At 31.4% G+C, this 22,637-nt stretch overlaps 2 protein-coding genes across 2 annotated transcripts; both read left to right on the top strand.

The window, feature by feature from the left end:
- The first annotated feature begins 11,868 nt into the window (after nt 1–11,868).
- Nucleotides 11,869–13,572, top strand: LOC125855248 (FCS-Like Zinc finger 5-like). Its single transcript, XM_049534953.1, has 2 exons — nt 11,869–12,341; nt 13,179–13,572. Exons 1-2 carry the CDS (start codon nt 12,040–12,042, stop codon nt 13,342–13,344), a joined length of 468 nt encoding a protein of 155 aa, XP_049390910.1. The 5' UTR covers nt 11,869–12,039; the 3' UTR covers nt 13,345–13,572.
- A 4,922-nt stretch (nt 13,573–18,494) lies between these two features.
- Nucleotides 18,495–21,329, top strand: LOC125855781 (F-box protein 7-like). Its single transcript, XM_049535484.1, has 7 exons — nt 18,495–18,621; nt 18,789–18,901; nt 19,721–19,861; nt 19,956–20,016; nt 20,392–20,465; nt 20,964–21,017; nt 21,126–21,329. The coding sequence occupies exons 1-7, from the start codon at nt 18,495–18,497 to the stop codon at nt 21,327–21,329; spliced, it is 774 nt and encodes a 257-aa protein (XP_049391441.1).
- Nucleotides 21,330–22,637: the final 1,308 nt, after the last annotated feature.

The following is a 22,637-nucleotide window of genomic DNA, read 5'->3' as shown; positions in this document are numbered from 1 at the left end:
ACGTTACTTTTTCTATTTGTGAGCTCTGTCCCTTACCTTTTTCTCTGTTTTTCCCCCAACCCAAACACCGAAGGGAGAGGGTCTTTATACATAGAGAGTTAGGTCGAATTTAGGAGAGGAAATCAGGTAGATTTTTTGTGAATTCAAATTTTTCTTTAGGATAAGGTTTGAGGAGTTGAAATACTACTGATCTCGTACAATTTCAACGGATTCAAGAGGAAAGCCGTTGATTCTAGGCGAGGCAAGGACGAACCAGCATCGAGATTGCTCCATCTGGCCTCTTATCAAATGGTCTTGTACGAGAGGATAAGGGAGAGAGAGGAAGAGGAGATGGACATGCGATTCGGGTTGATTTCGTTGGGCTGGCTCGCGATTTCTAGGCTGAGTTCACTGGACTGTTGGAGTTTGTGCTGTTTCTGGGTTCTCGTTGCACTGGTTTGTAAAGAAGAAGAAGGGAGAAATGTACAGGGGTCAGGTCGGTTTGATGTTGTTGTACGCGGTTGTATTGTATGTATTCCTAATTGTATTATGTTTGGGTTGGGTATTTGGAAATGGGCTGGATTTTAAAGAGAAAACATGGGCTGCTGGAAAATTGAAAGAAGAGGGCCCACCACTGATTCTTTTGATGGGTTTAAGATGTTGGCGGAAAATTGTAATTAAACAATGACCAAATTCGGTTAAAACTTGAACAAAATGAATTAACATAAATTAATTAATGAGCATTTTAATCTTAACGAAATAAAATAATACACTTAATTATAAATTAACTAGTCTAAAAAATATAAACTATTACCAAACTAATTAACCAAATATTTAATTATAAAAAAAAAAAATTTGAGACGATTTTCGAATAATCATAAAATATACTAATTATATACATAATTATGTAAAACATATAGATTATCTAAAAATTATAAAAAGTGACAGCTATTTAAAATGACTTGCAAAGTATATATATATATATTATTTTTTTTTTAATTTTTTTTTATTTTTTATTTTTTATTTTTTTTAAATTTTATTTTATTTTTTTATTTTTATTTTTATTTTTTTTTAATTTTAATTTTAATTTTTTTTATAAAACTAATTATTTCAAATCTTTTAAAATCAAAGAAACTCGAAATGATTAATTTATATTATGCAGGTCCAAAATTGGGTGTCAACAAGCCCGATGGTATTGGATTGCGAAACTTGGGTCGTGAGTATTATTCCCAGTTTGCGGGTTCGCTTCCTACTGGTTGTGAAGGCAGCCTAATGTTTTTAAAATTTAGTTCATTGCTAGTATTGTACATTCGTGTTATCCTATTGTATTTCGTTTGGTGAAATTTTCTTTGTTTCTTCCAGTAAGGTTGCCTAATTTTTTTAAATTTAATTCTTTGCTAGTGTTGTACATTCTTGTTATCCTATTGTATTTCTTTTAGTGAAATTTTCTTTATTTCTTCGAGTTTATTTTCGTTTGATATTTCAGCTGATGATATTATTTGCCTTTTCAAGCAATGGAATCTCATCGAGTGGCATTATAAATGTGCTTGAGAATTATTGACAATGATCTCTTTTTGGTGTACTTTACACTCTAGTTCACACATTTATATTTTTATTTTTCGAACCCCTAAATAATATCCTAAATCTGCCACGAGTCTCTTGTCATCCATAATACCTAAAGGTTTCAAGAACATTAACCTAAAGCATCTTTTGCCATTTCAAGTTAATAATTGCTCTTACACTTTCAACAACTTGTTGTGCAAATTACAAGTGGACATTCTTGTATTCACTAGTGAAAAATTTTTCTTAGATTTTGTGAAGGTGATCATATCTTTGAGATGTAATAATTAATATGCTAGGTTATGGCCCCCATAGCCTTTTAGCTTAGAACCACTAGTTAATCTTCGTTAGAGTAATAATAACATGGATATCAATGTCCAAAATTAAAGAGAAATCAAGATTTAGCATTGCATGCAGCCAAAAATAATGCATATAGGGACACACATAAATATGTCTTGGTGCTTAGTTGTTAGGCAACATCAATTATTGCTTTCGATATGAAATTAAAATGGAATCTATTCTACGTGAATTATTCTTCCAAAAACATAAGAATTCTCTTTAAATCATATTAAGGTTCCTTCAACTGATTTTTGTTTACTATGATGAGTTTAGAACAATAATTACTAGGCAAGTAATCCTGACTACTTTTGTGAAGAGAATAAAATTAATTTCAAGCAACTTTGCTTGACTAGCTACTATCATATAGAGTAAGAGCCCATTAAACTCGGGTGATATACTAAAAACGAGTTAGGTGATACCAATTAAAATATTACTTCATCCGTCCCATAATAACTGATAATTTCCCATTTACACGGTACTTAAGAAATTATAAATAAAATGATCAAGTTGTCTAATTTATCCTTCATCCATATTGATGAATATCAAGATACTTTATGATGACATAGGGCATACAAAAGGTATAAAGTACTCCAAAGTGGGTGAGAGCAAGAGTAAAAAAGAGCAATTAAGTATTTAATGAACTCTTTGTAAAGATAAATTCTAGGAACTTTAATTTATTTAAGCTTCTACAGAGAAATTATGGGAACATTAAGCATGTTGATGATATTAATTATAGGGGTAAAATGAAAAAAAAATATTAATTTTATCTTGATTTAGTAAGTGATCAAGTAATTTGAGACAAATACTTTTAAAAAAGTGATCAGCTAATATGGGTCAGAGGGAATAGTTTACAAATGTATGAAGAGTTTTCAAACATAGGGATTTGTTGGGTATATAAGAAGAATAAATGAGAAATTGAGGTGAGGAATATGAATGGAGGGAATATACGGTGATCCCATATGCTTAGGTAAAAATAATTTCTCCTTTATTGATGGTGGCAAGAAAAGTTTAAATGTTTAAATTAAAAAACACTTGTACTTGTTATTAAAAGAGTTGGAAAGAGGGATCCCTCGCACCTTTAATGCTCGCTTTGATTTTTAGTTTTTGACTTTAGCTTATGATTGATCAATAAATTATTTTTGACAATTTTTTAAATCATTTAATCATTAATTAAATTGACCAAATGTGCAACCTGAATCGGATCTGTGCGATCCAATTCACGTTCTTTTTCGGATTCTATTTTAAATTCCTGTCCTTTTTTAAGTGTGTTATGAAAGATTGCAAACTTTTCAAAATGGTACTTTCCTTAAGTGACTGTTTGGAAGGCTGCAAACTTTCAAAACAGTACTCGATGGATATAAGTAAATCTTATTTCTTCGGATTATTCCTTAAAAAATTTCTAAACCTTCTTCTTCTTCTTCTACACAAATAAATTCTTGTGTACGTTGCTCCCAATGAGTGGTTCGTTGACACCATTATTTTAGATACCAATACATTGGTGAGTAAAATTGTTTTGTCCTAGGAGGATATATATTTCATTAACCTCGGGTACTTGAGGAGAATAATTAACTTAAGGATACATTGTGCATTAAGTGGACTCGATTGTCTTTTTTTTGGTATTGTTTCTGATTTGTTGCAAATTCTATTATCTTTAAGAGGAAATACATCAAATCCCCCCTGAACTTGGCTGCAAAACTTATTTTAATATTTTAACTATACGGGCGTTCAAATACCCCCTAAACAACTTTCAAGTGAATTAAATACCCCCTTAATGGCTGATGTGACAAATAAAAAAAGAAAAGCGCGTAAAAAGTTAAAAATTAAAGAGAAAAAAATAATTGGGCTACTTTTATTTTCTTTTCAGCCAATAAAATTTTTTCTCTTCATCTTCCTCACGCCCCACCACCCTATCTAACAACAACCCTAGCCACTCTCAACTACCACCTGCATCACCTCCTCTTTTTCTTTTTCGAACTCCCCACTTTCTTTTTCTTTCTTCGAAATCCTTCACTCTTACCCTATTTCTCCTTCTTTGAACCCTCCATCCTCACCCCTCCTTCTTCTTTTTTCGAACTCCACTGTCTCAGCCACCACCTGCCTCATCCCTTTCTTCTTCTTCTTCTTTGATGAACCTCTTTCTCCCCCTTCTTTCTTCTTCTTTGGAACATTCACACCCCTATTTATTTTCCATCACTAAATTTAAATTATTCTCACTTATTCTTAGATGTGATGAACAACGAAAAAAATGAAACAAAACAAACAACTTATTATTGCTTCAAGATCACTACTTATGAAGGTGTTTATTGATTTGATGAACTTAAAGCTAAGAAAAATTTATAATTTTTTCATCTCAAATTAAATTTTTAGTTATATATATGTATTTACTTTGATAATGTGCCTTAAAGATTGAATGTTTTTAGTGAAATGGTCTTGAGAATTTTGGATCTGTGGAGTTTGATTTTTTTTTGAGAATGTTTTACTTATTATTTTTCTTTTTATAATCTTGGATTAATTTTCTTTTTCTTTTTTTTCCTTTCTAAAATTGTGAATTAAGAAAACAAAAAATGGAATAAAAAACTCAAAATTTAAATAATTATCAATGTGGCAGTGACGTGATACTGACGTGTCAATGACATGACGCGTGTGGAATACACTTGCCATTGTGAGACTGGTCTTATAAACTTAGGGTGGATTTAAATTCACTTGAAATGAATTAGGGGGGGTAAATAATCATATGTAAAGTTAAAATGCTAAAGTAAATTTTGCTGCCAAGTTCAGGGAGGATTTTATGTATTTTCTCTATCTTAATGATTTTTAAATTTTCTACTTTTGAAAATATACTTTAAACTTTGTTGCTTTTTACGAATTTCTACAAAGTTGTTGTCCTAAGTATTTTAGTAATACATATTAGATAACAATCTTAAAGAAATTATTAATTTAAATTGTTTTTGTTTTATTTCTGAAGATTAAAATATTTTAATTTTCTACTCTGTCTAAATTTGATACTGATTTGAAGATATAAAAACTTCGTAAAGACTCAAAGTTCATTCGTTTGACAATTTGAAAATCATAAAAACTTCATCGTTAACTAGAAACAAGATGTATAAAGATTCAATCTTTATTGTTAGCGTTCTAAATGCTAAGTTGGTTGTCTAAATTGTGTTAGAAAAATAACTAATGCAAATTTAGTCAATATTGGAATGATGAGTGTTGCAGTAATAATGTCACGACCCAAAAAGGATATTATGACACTTGTCTATTCCCACCAAGACAAGTCAACCTCAAACCCAATGAAAAACGAAAGAAATGCGGAAAAAATAGTATAGCAAGAAAAAGATATAGCGGGAATCTTATTCTTTTATTAACCCCCTAAATCTAGTTGTCACGTGTACAAGCCACTAAATACATAAAGTGCAAAATTAAGCAAAATAACTACAAGTTTTAGTCTTTATTTCACGAATAGAACAAAGCTTAAAGAAAAGGGAAACGAGTTGACAAGCAGCTACCTCTCAAGTCCTTCAACGAGCCTCAGAAAAGAGAAGAGCAATCACGCTATATCTGTTAAATTAGGTCTTAGGCCTAACTCACACCCCAAAAGTCAGCTCAAAGAATGGAGGATTGCCCAAGCCTTATAAGGAGTTCACCCATCTCATTAACCACCGATGTGGGACTTTTGTCATTCTTTAACACCCCCACCTCACGCCCAGTGCTTAGCATCTGGTGCGTGGGCAATTTTGATTTTGGGGGCCCCAACATCGGGTGAGACGGGTCCTGCTCTGATACCATGTTAAATTAGATCTTGGGCCTAACTCACACCCCAAAAGCTAGCTCAAAAGGAGGAGGATTGCCCAAGCCTTATAAGGAGTTCACCCATTTCATTAACCACCGATGTGGGACTTTTGTCATTCTTTAACACCCCACCTCACGCCCAGTGCTTAGCATCTGGTGCGTGGGCAATTTTTATTTTGGGGGCCCCAACATCGGGTGAGACGGGTCCTGCTCTGATACCATGTTAAATTAGGTCTTAGGCCTAACTCACACCCCAAAAGCTAGCTCAAAGGGAGGAGGATTGCCCAAGCCTTATAAGGAGTCCACCCATCTCATTAACCACTGATGTGGGACTTTTGTCATTCTTTAACAATATCGGGCTCGGTACTTACACAAGTGTAGAAGCAAGGAGTGAGTACCAACAATACGGTACCCAACAAGCAACCTAATAAACAAGACATCTAGCTAGAAATCAAATACCCCTTACACTCCAAACGAACCTCGTCAAACTACAACCTACACAGAAATCAACCCAATCTACCAATTCTACAATACACATCTCACAAGGCCCAATCTCCATAGTTCAATAATCACAAATCAACAATCAAGTGAATCAAGTAAGTGAAAAAAACACATCTCACAAGGCCCACAAGTGTATATTTTGTTAAAACAACCCCACATTTGCTATTTATTTCATTTGTAAATAAAATTTATAATCATATCATTACTTTTCAAAATCTATTATTTTCACCAACATAAAATTTATTATTACTTTAAATCAATTCCTACTTTATCATTTATATTCATCAAATTCGTTATTTTTTTTTATCAAGTTTATTTGTCAACCAAATTTATTACTACTACTTTAATATTTAATGAAAAAATAATTTTTCATCTTTATTGAGTGAACATGACTGACCATAATGACTTTGTAATAATTTATTATGCGATTTATAAATTTTTTCTTTATTTGGTAATATTGAATAAATAATTGAGATTATTTTAATAGTTTTACAACTTATGAAATTTTTATGTTTATGAAAAATATACAACACAAAAACTCCAAATCGCATATTCAAATAAAACTTCAACTCCGTCTCATGATTTCATATTGCATGGCCAAACGAGTCCTTACTTTTCAAATATTTATTAATTTGACTTCTACTTTCACTTGTTATTTTTGACAAATCAAGAAAGTAAAAATAAACATTTTTCCTATCATACCCTCAATTTGTTTACATAAAGTTAATGTCTTTTAAAAATATAGTGAGTAAATATATTTGGAACCTATCAATTATTAAAAATAAAATAATAAACTCATTATATTAATCATTATTTTCTTAATAGATATGTTAAAGTTAAAAATTTACAAGTAAATCCGTTCAGAGGGAGTATCTCATGAAGATGATTATAAACATATTTTGGGCTCTAACCACATGACAAACTATAGTATTTATGTGAGGAGACTTTTTCATTACTGTAGATTTCCACAACACTGTTTAATTTCACATGATTAACAATAATATCTTAACTCATATTAATGCAAAGGATGCTATTTTTGAATATAAGTAAAACGAATCAACAAGTATATATAATCAAACTTCTCTGTAACATAATATTTACTCCACTATTTATCATAGTATTGCCCTGTAGTATTTAAAAAAAAAAATTAGAATCGATTTTAACATCATATTACACTATATATATTATAATATTCTATATGACAACATATGACAACGTCTAAAATATCCAAACAAAGGATATTATTATTAAAGGGTTTACGTGTATATATCTTTCAAGAAAAAATAAATTATTGATACAACTCTAGAATATGAACACTTCAATTAGTCAAGGACTCAACAATTACCAATCAATCAATATCCAAAGTTCCCTAGATGCACTCAATTATACGCCATTGTGATATTGAAATAACAAATTGGACCCACCATCAACTTAATTAATTACATGAATTATAAAAGGAATAAATTTAATGCATTTGTTTTTATAGAAAAAAAGAGAGGAAAATTTCATTCTATGTCAATTCGGAGAAAATATTTACGTCGTGTAGCCTAATATAGAGTATTTTATTTGATTTAATCTATATTTATGTATAATCATTTTTATATAATATTATATAAGATTGACACATTATGTATAATAATGTGTAAAATTATATATTAGATTAAATGATATAATATTTTATGTCAGACTCGTAAATGGTTGAAAATAATTAGGTCCCAAATAATTAATTTTTTTAAAAAGGTGAAGAAGAGGTTGAAAACAGGTGATTGCATCACCGATGGATATGACAGTGGATGAAATTGTTTTTTCCTTAACCAAAGCATTACCCCCTTTCGAATGTGGTCCTACTCGATGTTAAGGTTGTTTAAAATCGATAATCTGAATAAAATAAAAGTTATTGATTTATTAATAATGGGTTATTGGTTTGGTGTTTTTGATAGTGGTTTTGATCTTTTTATTATCAGGTTATGATCGGTTCTTAACGATTTGAGATTTATTCTTAACGAGTTAATCAATAACCCGATAGTAAATAAATAACTAGATTTTTATCATTTGATATATAAAGTCCTTCACTTAGAGTTTAGTTCATATTTTTATTTCAAATTGTCTCAAACTCTCAGTTATTCTACAATATGACAATGTTTTTTAGCAAGATGCAATTTGTCAAGTCATGTGCATGGTTTATTTGAGTTGTCACCTTGTTTCTAAGTGATTTTCAATGATCTTTTTGTTGTGTCAAATCTTAACGATTAAATCGATGACCGAATCAATAACGATTAATAATCGATAAACCAACAACAATAAGTCAATATCTTAATGGTTTAGCATGTCTACAAACCGATAACTGAAAAATCAAATCGGTAAACTTTAAAACTGAACCGAACCACCGATACGCAGCCCTACTCAGCGTGAATTCGAAATAGTTGAACTTTAATACGGATATCAAACACCGGGTTAGAGACCGAAAAAAAGAACAAAAAAACATGCAATTGGCCATCTATTGACCAATGACCAGTTAACACTTGGCAATGTGAACAAAAACTTGATTATATTGGTTTTGGCGGGTCCCATATAGTGATGACAGGCAATGCTTTAATTATTCGCTTGGAAACATTAATAATGCTCACAAAATTTAATAATGTGCACACAGTTTTTAAATCTTGTAATTTAAATTAAAAGTGTATAATACATTGAAAATATTTTTTAATTTTGTAATCTAAAATATATTATATCAAAAAAAGAAGAAGAAGCAAAACATAGAAGAACTATTAGGAATTGATTTTTTTTTTTTTGATTTATTCGACTATTTACGTGAAGATCCTTTCTATAAATTTTTTAACGTTATGTCAAGGGCGGGCATGGTGATGAGGGGTCCCAATAATTGTCACATTTGAATAACATAATAATTGTTGAAAATGATTTATTACAAGACCTATGAATTGATGGGTCTCCACTTGGATTCCTCATGTTTTTTTTAATAGAAGGAATACTCAAGTCTATTGGAAGGTAGAATTTGAATAAACCAAAGTAAATGGAGGTGATATTCTTACGTCCCCAAATTAGGATGGGACGCCTTTGTTATTTGTAAAAAAATAAATTATGTATTAACTAGTTGAAGTCTGAATTGAATGTAACATTGAAATGACTATCAATACATAGTTTGTTTGGCTAACTGTCTTCGAGGTTAAAAATATCTTTTTTAATCACTATCTAGTATTAGCCAATTAAAAAAAATAGCATAGTCATTTTTCTGCTATTGAAAAGAAACTATTAAATTTTCAAGATAAAATATGTTTACCATAAATTATATTTATCAATGGAACTTCTAACACCTCTCTAGTTACTCTTTTTAATACAATTTGTCACCCTAGTGTCCACAAACTATCAGTGTACTTCTCCTCAAATTTCTCCTGACTGTGACCCCCAACCCACCCCCACCACCACTTGATTCTTTTTTGGTCATACAAAGTTCACATCTTCCTCTTCCTTTTAATTTCTAGATTCATTAATTACCAATATATTATGTTGAATTGTGAGATTCTCACTTGTGATTAACTTACACACCTTACATAAAACATCTATCATTCTTCTTAAGGAGTAGGTAATGGACCAAACTCTTTACTACCATATAACAAGCTGACTGATAAGTGTTCATCCTTCTTTTGTAAATTTGAGTTTACTATCACCCAATAATTTCTTTTAATAAAATTCATATTTACAATTCCTCCTTCGTTTTCTATCTCCAAAATTTCTATGTACATCATCATAACCCCTCAAATACTAAAATTGAACCAAAATATTGAGTTTGGATATATCAATAACATATACTCTCTTTCTGCTATATCATGTGATTTGTATTATTTTTTTTCATTTTTAACCAATCTTAAACTTATTAAGTTCGAATAAACCCTTAACATATATTCTCTGTCTTAACCTATGTGATCTATTCTCTTTTTATATTTAATAATAATTCAATTTTAAACTTTTTATTTATTCTTGATAAGATGATTCATAATTATATAAATTTAATGACTTATTTCATACTATAAATTTTAATTATTTTTCTTTTAAACTTTTATAATCAATCAAATACCTCCACATCAATCAGAATAAAGAGAATTACACACTACTATTTGCCTAGATACTTTTCCCCAAACTATGGAAACCTAAAATTCCACAAAACAAGGAGAAATTTGGAATATTCATAACCCACTGATTTGTACCTTTAATATGATGTCCCACACCTCTCCCATGCTCACCGACTCACCGTTAATGTCATTTTCCTTTGTAAAAAATGTTTTAAGGAGTGACCAAAAAACAAATCAAAACCTACACATCTTTTTCCAATTTCATCATCCTTACTTTACTCCAAACACAAAAAGAGTTTAGCCAAACAAATGAAACAAGTACTACATGTTTTTTATATCTTATTGTACTACTTATTTCTTTATTCAATTTCATGCTTGAATTTTAAGCACCACAACGTACATAATATATAAGGGCCTCTACATATGTAGGCATCGTTTGATTTTGGTCAGGAAGTAAATTATTCATATATTAAAATAAATATATAAGGGCCTCTACATATGTAGGCATCATTTGATTTTGGTCAGGAAGTAAATTGTTCATATATTAAAATAAATATAATTAGTACTATTATGTTTGATAGTATTTTAGTTGTTATGGCACTTATGTGTAATATTCAGTTCATCAAGTATGATATTTACTATTTAACAATTTTAATTGATATATATAAGTTTTAATTTGAGAAAAGATGAATTAATTGGAAAACGGGAGAAGTTGCATATCTTTTTTTTTTAACATTCTTCCAAATTTATATACCATCAAGAGAAAAAAAAATTAATAGAAAAAATTCTCGAACAATTCATATTTACTTGAAGTATATATTACTCGGTTTCTCCTTCCCTCTTTGTTCCCGGGGAACGCGTATTCATCGCTTTATTAACATTTCATTATTAGAATTTACAAACTTTAAAAGAAGCTTTTAGAAGCATTGTTTTTATTTTCGACATAATATATAAACATAATTTTTAAATAATATTTAATTTAGAATATTTTGGTATGAAAAAATTTTTTGATTGGTCAAAATATTTTGAAATTCTTAAAATGAGGAAAATGACTTTTCTTAATTATAATAGGAAAAACAAGTTACATAAATGATATGCAAGTTTATTATCTCCTCTCAACCTACCCAACACCTCCACCCCTCCCTTGACCATCCCAACCCCTGCCACTCGTGAACCACCACTCCCAACTCTATTTCGCCCATATAATATTTTATGAGATTACATATAAATAATCTTGAGATAATATTGGTTTGCTTAGTTAACAAGCACTAGAAAATAAGTAATAAATCTTCTTATTTTTGAAAGGGACATTTTTTAGTGTGCATAAATACTTATATTTATATTAATGTGAATAGATAGAAAAACAATATTTGATGTAATGCCTCTATAAATATCCAAAAGTTATGAAATATTCTAAAAGTCTCTTCAAGGAATATACTAATACCTTTTATATAGGTATAGTAACCTTCAAGAATTCTAACAGAAATTAGAGTCTCGATTAAAATTGGATATATCTTGTAGAGTCCCCCGTTAAATTTGAATGTGTATTAAGAGTATTTATAAATAAAAAAGATGTGTTCATCCTATATATGTGACACTACTTCCTTCCCAAACAAAGCATACTTCATAAATGCTTGACGTGGAAGCAGAATCAAATTAATTTTTTATCCATTAAAATAAAAACAGAGAATCAAACGGTTCAGATTCACTTTATATTTTTCCCCAATTCCAGTTTCTTCTTCATAATCAAAATATCTCTTCTTCACTCCACTCTCCATACACGATGTTGGGGAAAAGGGGCCGTCCACCGATGAGGAGGACAACAAGCATGACAGGGATCACCGTTGATCTAGGTACTGCAACTGAATCGGAGCCGTCTGATTGTAATAAGCCTAAAATTATGGTTGATGAGATCATTAAGAGTTCGGAAGGAATAATCATTAATTCTGTGCCGGCGATGGTGTCGCCGAGATACCAACGGAGAATCTCCGGCGAAGGTTTTGAAAGAGAAAGGGCTAATTTCCTGAGAATTTGTGGCCTTTGTAACCGCCGATTGATTAATGGACGAGATATCTACATGTACAGGTACAACTCTTTACAAACAAATCGGAAAAAATAAATAAATAAATAAATTTGTTGTTTTTTAATATTTACTACTTCGTGTTATAGTTTAATTATTACTCTATTACTATTACTCACTTTATATAATTATTTACTCGTAAAATCTAAAATAGATGAGTAAAAGGAGAAATCGATCGTTTTAAGTGCAGGAGCTTGCCTAGTAAAGTGAGGTTAGGTTGAAAGAGTAACTCCTGTTTCATGTTTCATATTATATGATCCTGTAACGTTATTTTATCATATATTTTCCTTGCTCTATTAGATAGCTACATAAAATAAATAATAGTAGTAATTAAATTTAGACTTTTAAAATATCATAAATAATATATATATTTATTAAAATATGTGTTAAATTATTATGGATCAAAACGGAAGAAGTAAAGATAGTTTCAAGTTTCTCTGAATTGAACATATGTAAGACGTTCCTCCAAATTGTATGGGAATGAAGGCCACCATACTTGCTAAAAGTTAAAAATGAATAGCAACAAACAAGACTTTGTCAATAGAATAAAATAGTAAAATACCTCCATTAAACAAGAATTTTACTTCTTTAAAGACTTGTTACATTATTGGTGTATTGCATTATGAACATTAATTAATAAACGATTTCTTTTCTTATATTTAAACTATTTGTATGCCACTTGACAATTATTATTATCTTTAGTAAAATAAGGACCTCAACAATAATAGTACTACCTGGTACTTGTCGTGGAATTAAATAGTTGAGGTGCGCGAAAGGTGTCATAAAAAAAAAAATAGTAGTGTATGATATAATAATTAGTTCATTTTATTTTTGGTATGCAGGGGTGATACAGCATTTTGTAGTATGGAGTGTAGAGAAGAACAAATGAAGCAAGATGAAAGAAATGACAAGTCTAATATCAAGCCAGAAAATCATCACAATCACTCTGAATTTCGTTCTGCTAAATCTGAAACTTCCAGCAATAACGACACCATTGCAGCAGCTTGAAGAACACACACAAAATGAAAGAGAATAGGCATGCACAGTAGTGATGTGAGTTTTACTGGGTTGGGGACATTCGTGTAAAATTTTAACTATGTATTCGTATTTTACACAAACTTACACTACGTGCCATGGTTTGAGTGCCACAGTTCAAATGCTACGTTGTAAGATTGAATCCCTCGTGTTTTATTTTTTACTTCGTTTCTTTTTATCTATTTATCTCTCTTTGCATAATCCTTTTTTTTTTTTTTAAATAAAATATTTATAATTGGTTTTCTTTTTTCTCATTCTTCAAAAAATGAAAGTACTTCTTGAAAAAATTTAAATGGGAAATGTAGTGTGAAAGATTGGAAAAAGATATAAGCAACCAAATAATAGTACTAGTTAAAAAGCTTAATAGTTGAAGACCTTTTAGAACTTGACATCTTTTATTCAGTGTACATTTATTAATAGAATTCGCCTAACGTTGTATTTTTGATAGAATTATAATCTTAGTACAACGAGGTAATGTTACACTCACGTGGTATGTTTAACAATAAAATTTATCAACGAAGAAATTATGGAGCTAGATATTGAAAAGGCCATGTAGTGACTGAACACCATTCAGCTGCATCAGAAGAGAGTGATGATTAGATAGAATTATTGGCAAGTGAAGAATTGAAGCACAACCAAACATTAAATGTCAATTTAAAAACAATATCAACTGAACACACAAAACGAGATGGTCCAAGGTAGAAGAAACATTTAATTAGATAATGACTTGTACTTTTATCTTTTTCTTGAGCCCCTTGATGATTGTGCACATTTGTGTTGTACAACAAATGTGGGGAGGGATTGAGTTGTTGAATCGAGGTGACTGCAGCTAGCCGGGGCCTGATATTTATTTATTTTAAAAAATCTTGTCAGTGTGTAGCGTGGGCACTTGATAATTGAGAAAAGGCATAGATTTTATTTTGAATTTGTTCTAAAAAGTCGAATATATGATTAAGCTAATGATGACCTATTACATATTTTTACTATTTAAAAATAAATTTAATATCATCCTTAGACGTATAAAACCATACTCATGATGAAATGTGTATAAGTGTAATACACTCGCACCACATAAATGTGATCTTATTGCCATATCAAATCTCATGTAAGCTTTTGAAATTTTTTTTTTCCATATCATCCAATTGGTTCTTCTTTACTGAACACTACCATGGAATTACTAACATTGCCGCCGTAGCGATACCAAAATCATATATTCCAATACCAAAAATAAAAATAGCCTTCACGAATTTCACTATCTACGATCAAACTCATCACACGAATTTCACTACCTACGATCAAACTCATCACCAAAATCACACTTTCATTAGTCTCCACAAAAGTTGTAAAGAACCACTACAAAAACCAACACCCTTAAACAAACTTATCGGTGAAATCACATTATCACCATCAAAAGGTATAAACTCACCACTATTAGTAATATCATTTTCTTTTGGTCTAACCCATCGGTGGCCCCTAAATTTGGCACCAACTTTCACTTGGACACTTTAACTAGGTTTTGTTCATTTTAAGCACCTCATGTCAAACTTCATTGTGTCATTTTGACACTTTTTATATTTTCAAAACCGCATTTTAAGTGCGTACATCCAGACGCCTCTTATGTGGAAAACTAAACTAATTGGTATGTGACACGTGGAAATTTTATTTTATTTTTAAAAATCTCAATTTTACTTTCTTTTTTTCTTTCTTTCAGATCCCAAACCCCATGCACCCACCTCTTTTCTTCTTCTTCTTGCGCCTCCTTCCCCTTCATCTGTTCTTCTCCATCAAAAAGGCAAGGACATAGGTTAATTTACAAAGTAATATACGTTTTGGAGAATAAGGGAAATCATACCAAATCGAAAAGTTTTTATATGACATTTAAAAGAAGATGATTTCTTGTGCTACTACGATTGGGATTTACAATGAAGGATATGTAAAATAAATTTCTTTTTTTTTCATTGGAGGTTGTTCTTTATTTCTTTTTTATTCCTTGAAATCAATTTAATTTTCAATGGAGAAGGTAAGAATGTAAATCAGTTTTTCCATTTGAAAGAAGTTGATTTCTTTTTTTGTTCCCTTGAAATCGATTTTGTTTTTGAATAGGAATCAAGATGCAAATTCGATTTTCAAAGAAGATGGAAGAATCAAAGAGTGTAACCTAGTAAAATATTGTAGAATTTTTTAAAAAAGTTGTGTGGTGATGGAGGATGGTAGAAGGTGAAGAAGATGGATGGGAGAAAGCAAGGAAGAAGAAGGAGAAGAAAATATTTACAAAAAAATTCAATATATTTACAAAAAAAGTCTCTGACGCACTCAAAATTCGTGTAGCACACGTACTATGCTTAGTCAGCAAAAAGTGTCAAAATGACACAACGAGACACGACATGAAGTATTTAAAATGAAAATCCTTCAATTCAGGTGTCTAAGTGAAAGTTGTGCCAAATTTAGGGGGTCACCGATGGGTTAGCCCTTTTCTTTTTCTTTATCACTTTCAATTAATCTTCTTTGCCACTGGCCACCCACCACCAACAAACTGATCATTATATTTTATTTTTTAAACTCAACAATCAATTTTATTAGTCATCAACAAAGCTGCCATCACTATCAATTTCTTCAACTCTCTTCTATCATTTACTTGATTTATTTTTTGATGAGGTGAGAGATCTCTTTTTTAGAGTGAAAATAAGAAGAGAAATTAGGTACATATAAAATACAAATAAAACTTATGAAAGAAATTAAGTTATAGATAATTGAAATGAAAAAGAGGAGGACAATGGGTGCACTAGTGTGAAGACAGAGGCGTGGAAGTGGGGTGTAAGAAAGATTCTGCATTTTTATTTTTATCTAATACCCTTAGCAGCTTAAAACATGAAAAGTTTAGCCTTTTGTCATAGGAAATACTACAAATAAATGCACTTTAGAACCTGTAGCATCATCAAAGACTAATTGATCCGTCCAGCTAGATTGGATTCGATGTCGATGTGAAGGGAAAAGGAAGAGGGACTGTGAACCTTGACAATACTGAACATTGTTCTCTGTGATAATGTTCAAGAAGTATGTGTTGGGTATAACAATTGTTGAGTATAGCAAGAGTTAATGGAAAATAGAGTAAAGATGAAAAGAGGAATTGAAAAAGATTCTCTTATGCTTTAAGAAAAGACATTTCTCCTTCATTGGTGGTGAAAAGAAAAATAGATGTGTTTAAATAGAGAAACAGTCCTATTAGTTGTTAAAAGCGTTGGAAAGAGGGACCCCCTCGCGCCGTTGTCGTCGCTCATCGACCTCGAAAAATAATCGATCTAGAGATTCTTCCAAAAGAAGAACTTGAGTTGTCTTCTGTTTATGTATTCGTTAGTTGTTTCAAATGTGAGAAAGAAGTTTGATATCCTTTTCTTTTTATTTATAAAGCAAAAGAAGAACTTGAGTTGTTTTCTCTTTATGTATTCATTAGCAGTTTCAAATGTGAGAAAGAAGCTTGATCTCGCGAAGAGTCCTATTTGCATCACTTCAAATGCATTCCCAATTTTTTGATGGTCATCTCTTTGCATCAATTCTTTATTTTGTTGGTGTTCTTAATATATTGGTAAAATCATGAGATTGATGTTGTTTAATTGGTGAAATCATGTGGTGTTTTTAGTGTTTTTGATTTGTTGTGTTGTAGACAGTATTGGTAATAAATATTTTAGTGTTGTGAAAAGAACATTTTATTGTTATGTTTTTTTCAATAAATGACCTATTTATTGCAACAAATGGGTCATAGGTTAAAAGAAATCAAATCAATAACAAAACTTTTTTTATTTCTTCCAACATATGGCTCATCTGTTGCAACAGATAGAGCATCTGTTACAAAAGATGGTCTATCTATTGCAATAGACAAGTCATCTGTTGGAAGAAATCAAATCAGTAGATTATTTTCAAATAAGCATAGTGTATAATCTGCAACATATGTGTATATTTTCTTGATCTTCCGAAGGTTAACAATGCACCTTTTCAAATAAGCATGGTGTATGCACTACAATATTTTAGGTCTAAGGCCACACTAAATCTGGACAACACTCGTAAAGTGTTGCCTTAAATATTTTTGGGTACACTTTTAAAGTGTAGCCTTAGTTTTTAGGATTTGACCACGGTAACAATAGCAACATTTGTCAAGCGTGCTCTTTTGTGGTATAGGCTACATTTTTTAAGCGTAGTCATATCATGATATAATTGGCAACGCTTATTAACATCTAAGAATTCACTTTTAAAGTGTGGTATTTTTATAATTTAAAAAACAACATTTTATAAGTGTGGCCTTATAGATTTCCTAAAATTTTCACTAAGATATTTTATTCCCTCCAACATATTTAACTCTCCCTCTAATTTACAATTGGCCAAAAAAGGAACTCATACAAAATAAATTAAAAGAAAAATCAATATAAACAACTTTTAACTCTAAAATCAAATTTGTTCCCCAAATAAGAATTAGAGTTGCTATTTGCCCATATCACAAATCTCACGACTAAAAAACCCTACTTCGTTCTTCTTCTTCTTCTTCTCATTTTGACTTGTAAATTCTCCATTGTAACCAGTTCGTTATTTTTTAAATCTCGTTTTCACTTTACATTTTTTGGTAATTTGATGGATGGTAGTGATTTCCCTAATTTTTCTTCACCTTCATCCAAGAAACTGGAGAAATAGATCGCAGAATTTCAACATTGTTTGGAGGAAGAAGGGATTTTATGGTAGTTGATACTTGGTTCGCCTACATTCGAAAAAGTGGAGAAATAATTTGAAGAATTTTGACATTGTTTTGAGGAATTAGGGGATTACGGGTGTGGATACTTGGGGGATTTACAGGTGTGGATATGTGTTGTAACGAAGAAGATAGATTCAATCACTATGCTCATAAATGCCAAACTTCTCCTGTTCATCAGTTTACCCTGTTAATGGTATTCAAAAATCTTAATTTATATGACGATCTTTTCTTTTTATGAGATTTTGAATTGTTAGATGCAATTTGAGTTCTAAATAATTTGCACATTTTCTAAATTTGAGTTTCATTATGTTACATATAGTATTAAACTCGGTGTCCATTTATATGACTTATGTTCTTTTTTCTGCTTTCATAGTGTTTAGCCATAATGTGGAATAGCTTTCTGATGAGTATCGCATATCTTGCAAATTACATAGTGGAACTTGTTGTGGAACTCGAAACTGCTGCACAGTTGAGAGATTCTCAGTTCATTTTTCCTCAAAGGCCATGGCTTGGTATTTTCCTAGCACTTTGTCATTGCTTGCTTCAATTACCTTGCTCTTAGCAATTTGCTAGCCGCATAAAATATTCATCATTTCTTGGAGTCTTTTTATTGACATTTGGTTTTGATGAAGTTGTGTAGAACAAACTAATGTCAACTCACCTGATTTTTTTCTTCTAGATTTGTATGGGATTAATGTTCGACCTGTCGCTCCTTTTGGAAGTGCTAGTAGCAAGCAGTTTCTTGATCCTACATTGATACACCAGGTGCTACCTGATGAACTGCTTTTTGAGGTATGCCTTTGTGGATTTCGATAAATTTCCTCTGTAATTTTCTTATCAACATGTAAATATGTGGCAAGTGCTGGAAATGCTTTGTTACGCTAGGAAGGTGAAGCATATTGATAAAACGTACAACAAAGCTGATTTTGCTAAATTAATTAGTAGGTATCAGAAGTATGAACAATGTGTTTCTATAAATCAAATGAAAATATCAACCAAAAAGTAAGGTATTTGTGGTTGTTTTGGGTTACATGTACATTTCTGGTGAGGAGATATCTAGTTATTCCCTATTTCATGCCCATGCAAAAAGTTATTGAATTCTACGCGGAGACAAGCATTGCTATTTTAACATCTGCCTTGAGCCTTTACCCCCCCTTTTAATTCTTCTAAGGGGAATATTTGGTAGAAAAGTTGGATGTCATCTCTGTATTCTTTGGAGACGGGGAATGTTGGACTTTATGATCTCATTATAGTACTTAAGTCGAGCTTTTTAGCCAAGCATAAATGTGACCGTTCCCTTTGATTCTTTTTCTGGATGGTTAGCTGGTTTACACAAATAATTTACTGGATTAGTCTTTAACCCACTTCCACTCCCACTCCCACTCCCACCTCCTCTTTCCAAAGTTCTTGTTGTTTCCTTCCAAGGGGTGAATTGAGGTTACATATCTAGGGAACTTAAGGCAATCAAATATAAAGTCTTGATGTCTTCTTGAGAAAAAAATATGTTGTTTCTAAATTGAAAATTTAGCTTTTGCAGCCTTCCATTCTAATCTTTACAGCTAAGGTGAGGAAACCGAAAATTACTATGATTTCATGATTAATGATGTGTAGATCTTGTCTAAAATGACCCCATACACCTTGGGTAGGTCAACTTGTGTTTGTCGAAAGTGGAGGTACACAATTCGGAACTTTATATTTTGGCGTAATGCATGCCTAAAGACTTGGCAGGTACCAGGGACACTAGTTCTGGTTGTTCTATTGCCACTAGTGAGGTTAGTAAGTAACATTAACCAATGTGCCTTATTTTTAAAGTTTTTGGATTGGTAGAAAACTATAGGTCCTTTAGTTGAAGTATGATGGTTCATGGAGAAAAATGTTGCTTTTAAGACCAAGGCTTCGTACGGATGGTAAGATATAGTTTTTGAAAAATGTTACTTTACTATTGAGCATTCAATATTTTGAAAAGCTAACGATATAAAGTTTTTCACGAAGTTAAGTGGAGAAGGGTAGAGGGGCGGGCCCATTATCCACCGATATAAAGCTGGGTATAGTGTATTTGGTAGAGATGTATCGACTGTATTTTCCAAAATAAATTTCTCTGTGGACCACATACCAAGGTATTTGTCTTGGATTTACTTATGCCATCTGAGCAAGAGAACTAATTCTTTTCTTATCAGGATGCTTTTGCCGTAGCCTATAAAAAGAATTGGTTTATTTGTATCTATAAGTCTAAGTTAAAATATTTGAAGGTATTAAAAGTCTTAATTTAATCTTTTCCACAGGTATTTATGTCAGTCGAAACACATATATTCGTGCAGGAGTAGCTGAGTGGAAGATCACTAATCTAGTTCATATTGTATGTGTATTTTTAATTCTCCACATAGTTAAAATTTTCATATAGTTCTTGAGCTGCATGTTTAGAGATGAGCTGTGCTGGTAAATGTTGCATAGTGCTTGTAGGAGAAGGCAAATAATGCAATACGATAATTCATCTTTTGCCTTGTAAATTTCATTAAGGAAGGTAGTTGATACTGAAAGTGAAAACAGAAAGCTGTAAAGCATATGATGCAGCTAAACACTGCACATAGACTTGCTCTGTTTGGGACTCCGGAAAACAGAGCAAGTAGTGGGCTACTGCAAGAATACATGTTCTGCTTGAGAGAGGGTGTTTCCCTCATCTGGAGAGAGTCAATAAAAGTTGCGGGCTATCGTGAGCAGACATTGGATTCTAATTGGTATTTACCTCTTTGTGTGTGTTCAATTTCCTCCCATTGCTTCTTTTCTACACTTTGCATCCTATAACATTTAGTGTCAATGGCATTTTATAACATTGCCATCTTCTCTTTGATTATAGGTGTGTTACTATCGCTATATGAGATTTTATCCTTCAGGCAGATTTCTTTATAAGGTAGTAATCATTTGTTTTTCAGCTCGTATGGCATACGTTATCTTTACACATTGTTCTTGGCTTCTTGCTATACCTGGTTTATAACTTCTATAGATTTCTTTTAACTAGAATTCATCACAAAAAGTCAAAGATGTCGCGAAGTACCTGAACTTTCGTGCCTCAAAAGCTAGTTGTGTTTTTAAGGGGAGTTACCCACTATCAGAGGATAAAGTAAGTCCAATTCTAACATTCCCGTACAAGTCAATTTGTTTCTGGCAACAATTTGGTTATATACGTTCAAATCAAAATAATGGTTCAATTCTCCTTGCTTAAGTTGAAAATGTTTTTGAAATTTAGTTGATATATGTGAAGCTAATTTTGAACAGACAGCTCACTGCCTTCTCATTTGCAAGTTGAAGTTGCTCTTTTGTACCCGAGAACGTGTCCAACTGTGTTGAGATTCCGCTTAAGGTGCTTGATCATGAAGATTATATTTGTATTTTGAGTTCGTATGCTCATCTCTTGTTTAATAAAACTATGGTTGAAGGTTTGGGCACTTTTCCCCTGGCCCTACAAGTTACCATATTAGTTTCTTAAACTTACATCCGAGCCAAACCAACTTCTAAGCAAAAAATTAATAAAAATCACCATCTGTTAAGAGTGCAAGCTTTGTTAATTATTGTTTCCTTATTTATTATGAAGGGTTATGATCGGTTGGACCATTGTTATACCCCCAATCCCCAATAGAAATAGAAAGAAAAAGGAAAGGTGCTTTAGTATGGTTTGAATATGTACATGCGAGATGTTATCTTTGAGGGAATCAATTTCTAATCATTGCTTGTTGTAAATTATTGAAGAAACTCTAATCAAGTAAAATATTTTACAATGCTCTCATAGGATGATTAACCATGACTAGTGTCGAGTGAAATTTTTTTCTAATATTTAATTTTCTTTTGAATGTGTATGAAAATGCAGGTCAACAAATTTGATGAATAATGGCCCCAGGTCAACTCAATATATTGGAGGGAACAATAGTGTTTTTGAACTACTATTATAAATATTTGAATACATATTGAAATTTATCGCTAGTACAGTTGTTTAAAATATTCCTTTCTATGTATGTAGTACAAGACATGTTTTTCGAAGTTTATTGTAAATCAACATATTGAACTATTTATTAGCTAATTTGATGTTTGAGATCATTTTATATTATACAATTATGTTATTAGTGAATCTATCCAAACCAAAATTATTATTTTTCAATTAGAAATTATGGCTATAAAAATTCTAGACAACGTTGCCACACTTTAAAGGTGTTGCTAGAGGGATGCCAATTGTGTGGCTTATCGATTATAAAATGTAGTATGTACATTTGAAAAGGCTACACTTTATAAGTGTTGTCGTTGAAGAGTTATAAAAAGCTACACTTTTAAATTGTGGCCAATAAAAAAGCACATGCCACGCTAGAAAGTGTAGTTTTATCAAATAAAAGTGTTGCCAATGAGATGCTACAAAGCGTGGCCTTTGTACCTCATCAGCCATGCTTTTTAAGCGTAGCTGCTACGGTAACACTTGAAAAGTGTAGCCTAAGGTCAAAGGTTACGCCTCTTTAGGTCATCCCCCAAAAAGTGTTGCCTAAAG

Source organism: Solanum stenotomum, chromosome 2, assembly GCF_019186545.1.
Source record: "Solanum stenotomum isolate F172 chromosome 2, ASM1918654v1, whole genome shotgun sequence".
Lineage (NCBI taxonomy): Eukaryota > Viridiplantae > Streptophyta > Magnoliopsida > Solanales > Solanaceae > Solanum > Solanum stenotomum.
This window is presented reverse-complemented; position numbering and strand designations above follow the sequence as displayed.